Source organism: Camelus dromedarius, chromosome 11 (genome assembly GCF_036321535.1).
Source record: "Camelus dromedarius isolate mCamDro1 chromosome 11, mCamDro1.pat, whole genome shotgun sequence".
NCBI classification, from domain to species: domain Eukaryota; kingdom Metazoa; phylum Chordata; class Mammalia; order Artiodactyla; family Camelidae; genus Camelus; species Camelus dromedarius.
Window position 1 is genome coordinate 57,960,758 of NC_087446.1, and position 3,787 is coordinate 57,964,544.

Here is a 3,787-nt window from a genome sequence, read left to right on the forward strand (position 1 = left end):
AGCTAAAGCTCTACATGTTCTTAGAAACAATGAACAGTACATATATGTAAACTAAAAAATACATGTGCAGTGAAAAAAATGAGCTATCAAGCCATGAAACACATGGAAGAAACTTAAAAGACATATTAGTAAATGAAAGAAGCCAGTCTGAAAAGGCTACAAACTGTACGATTGCAACCAAATGACATTCTGGAAAAGGCACAGCTACAAAAACAATAAAAAGATCATGGTTTCCAGGGGTTTGGGGAGAGGGAGGGAGGGAGGAATGAACAGATGGAGCACAAGGGATTTTTAGGTATGATACTATAGTGGTGGCTACATGACATTACGCATTTGTCAAAGCCCATAGAATGTACAACATCAAGAGTGAACCCTAATGTAAACTATGGACTTTGGTTGATAATAATGTGCCCATGCTGGTTCATCAATTGTACCAAATATGACTCACTGATGAGGGATGTGGAGGGTAGGGGAGTATAAATGTGTAGGTGGGGACAGCTATGTGGGAATTCTGTATTTTTTTGCTCCGTCTGCTGTAAACCTGAAACCAATCTAAACAAATAGCCTATTTTTTTAAAAAGTAATCTCATTAAATGTCATGGCTTTAAATAGTGAAAAAAAAAGAAACTGATGTTGCAGTTTTTACTATTATTATCATCATTATTGCATCACTTCCCACAGGGCTTTTCTCCTGTAACTGATCCCCTTGTGACAGCTTCCTCACGGGTCTCTTTGGAGCACCTTCCCTAATTACCTGATAAAAGTTAATTCCCAACATTATTTTTTTAAAAACTAATTAAAATTTTCTGGACCTGGATCCCAGGACAATATTTTATCCCCCAATGTCTCTGCTGAGTAAACTAGATAAAATGTGTATCACTCAAACTGGTATAAAATTGAAAAGAAGTCCATAACCAGTCTTCAGACCAAATGGAGAAAATGAGACTTTGAAGAGTAAAATGTTCCTCTATTTTTCAAATAGTTTAAATGAGGCAGCATCTTCAGGACTTACAGATCCGATTATAAATGGGATCAGTGTATAAAAAGGGCAGTAACGAGTGCTTGGTTACAGGTAAGGGGAGCTAGAAACTATTTCTTTCCAAACTAGTGCCTAAGAAGCCTGTGTGCTTTGTGAACAATCAGGGAATCAAGCAGTGTTAGAAAAGTGGAATACATGTTACATTTTATTCCACTTTTTCAACCACATCTGACTTCTCAGTTTTGACTCACCCTTCAGTGTATCAAGAGGTAAGATCCCTCAGCAACTTTCCTGACTGTCAAAAAGTACGTCCACAGGTCACTGACATTACCCTTCTATGATGACAGATTATATGAGATCCACTTTAATGTGATTAACTCTCATTCAGGCTTGTTTTTTTTTTTTTTTTTAATTTTTAAATGATCAAGATGGGTACCATGTAAAAGGGAAAGTCTTTCATTTTTCGTGCAGTGGCATTCCAGAAATAGCTATCACTGACTGTTTGGTATTTTTCTAGACATTCTTCTATGCACTTTAAGAAATATGCACATGAATTTCCAGTTTCTTCCACAGATAAAACAATATACATAATGAGAAACAATCTAATTCACTAGCAGTATGTTGTATCATGTCGAAGCCAGTACGAATAAATTTCACATTTTATTCCAAATAGAAATGGTTGTAAGTTATTTACTTATTCACCTATTGGTGGAATTTTTATTGTTTAGTTTTTCATTATTACAAATACTGATGAAATGAACATCTTAGAACAATTATATACGCCGACTTGTGCTGGTATTTCTCTGAAACGGAAATATAAATTTTTGAATGATAATATAGAGAAATTCCTTAAAGACTAAGGCTTGTGAACAGAAGCCTGAGCCTCCCAATCACAGGGTGACGTTGCCTTGACATTACAGTCCAGTGGCTACAATGGTCCAAGGGCAAGGGTGGTCCTACACTATGAAATTGTTCTGGATAAGCACCCACCTCAGAGGGCACCTTGAAGATCCTTAGTTCCAGTGATACTGGAAGATCAGAACAAAGATAAATGCCCAAAAGGATCCTTGACCCTTGCAGGTTCTTTTCTGGGAGGAATCCTTATTAGTCCTTAAGTGACCAGACTGACTCTTCTCTCTACTTTTCGGTAAGAGTCACATCTACGTCCTGGAGACTAAGGGAACATAAGAAGGGATCCAGGTCCACTAAACATTTCTCCCTGACTGTTTAAGCAGTTAAAGAAAGCTCTCCTAGAATTATACCCATCTGTTATCTCTCTCCCATCAGTTAAAACCAAGAGAAAGGGAGACATAAAGAAAAGAGTGCAATATTGCAAAGCTTTCTCCAGCAATGCTACCAGGCTCAGAAGTCCGAACACATAAAAAGAACTATTCGCTCCTGCACTGGAGGGTTGGGGATTGTTATTAGGCAAAGCAAAAGGATACAGCAGGTGTCCGATATGTTCAGGAGAGCATCAACAAAGCAAATCACCAAGGGCATTAAGGCTGCAGAAAGATGAGACATTACTACCAGGATCTTAGAGAGGGGTTTCATCGATATGAGAAGAAAACAAAACAAAGTATGGATAAAGGGGTAAACGTTTGAATGCAGGAGAGGAATTAAGGTGGGCCAGCTGACTACTGTGTTGTTCTGAGAAAAGGGCTTCGGAAATACAGCTGCCTACACGGGAACTTTAGTAAACAGATTTTGTGAAGGGCTAGTTGAGACAAACAGACACTCTGTTTGGATCAGATGGACAAAGGGATTTACCATTTCAAGAGAAATCGACATCCTCCCCTCAATACTCCCGAGTTTTGGTGTCCTTCTCACCACTCCTTCCTCTTCTTCTCAGCTTCACAAGCAGCAATATTAACAATGAAAAACCACACCTATACAGAATTCATCCTGCTGGGACTGACAGACATCCCAGAGATTCAGAGTATCATCTTCATACTTCTCTTCTTCACCTACCTACTCAGCATCTTAGGTAACCTGACAATCATCACCCTTACACTACTGGACTCCCATCTCCAGACTCCCATGTATTTCTTCCTCCGGAACTTCTCCTTCCTAGAAATTTTCTTTACAACCACTTTTACTCCTAGGCTACTGTTCAGCATCTCAACCGGGAACAAGAGCATCAGCTTTGCTGGCTGCTTCACTCAGTATTTCTTTGCCATATTCCTTGGGGCCACAGAGTTTTACCTTCTGGCTGCCATGTCCTATGACCGCTATGTGGCCATCTGCAAACCCCTGCATTACACGACCATCACGAGCAACAGAGTCTGCATCCAGTTGGTTCTCTGCTCATGTTTGGCTGGATTCCTGAGCATCCTCTCCCCTATTATCCTAACCAGTCAACTGGATTTCTGTGCCTCCAATGTCTTGAATCATTATTTTTGTGACTATGGACCCCTCATAGAAATATCCTGCTCAGACACACGACTCCTGGAGCTGGTTGACTTTATCTTAGCAGTTGTGACCTTGGTGGTCACCCTGGTGATGGTGATTCTCTCCTACGCAAACATCATCCAGACCGTTCTGAAGATCCCCTCTGCTCAGCAAAGGAAGAAGGCCTTTTCCACGTGTTCCTCCCACATGATTGTCATCTCCCTCTCTTACGGCAGCTGCATCTTCATGTACATAAAACCCTCAGCAAAAGGAGTTACCCTCAATAAGGGAGTGGCTGTGCTCAATACATTAATTGCCCCTTTACTCAACCCCTTCATTTACACCCTAAGGAATAAGCAAGTAAAACAAGCCTTCAATAATATGGCCAGAAAAATAGGGCATCTTTATTCATTTTAA

At 40.1% G+C, this 3,787-nt stretch overlaps 1 protein-coding gene across 1 annotated transcript; it reads left to right on the forward strand.

The window, feature by feature from the left end:
* The first annotated feature begins 2,851 nt into the window (after nucleotides 1-2,851).
* Nucleotides 2,852-3,787, forward strand: LOC135322499 (olfactory receptor 2AP1-like). Its single transcript, XM_064491288.1, has one exon. It carries the CDS (start codon nucleotides 2,855-2,857, stop codon nucleotides 3,785-3,787), a length of 933 nt encoding a protein of 310 aa, XP_064347358.1. The 5' UTR covers nucleotides 2,852-2,854.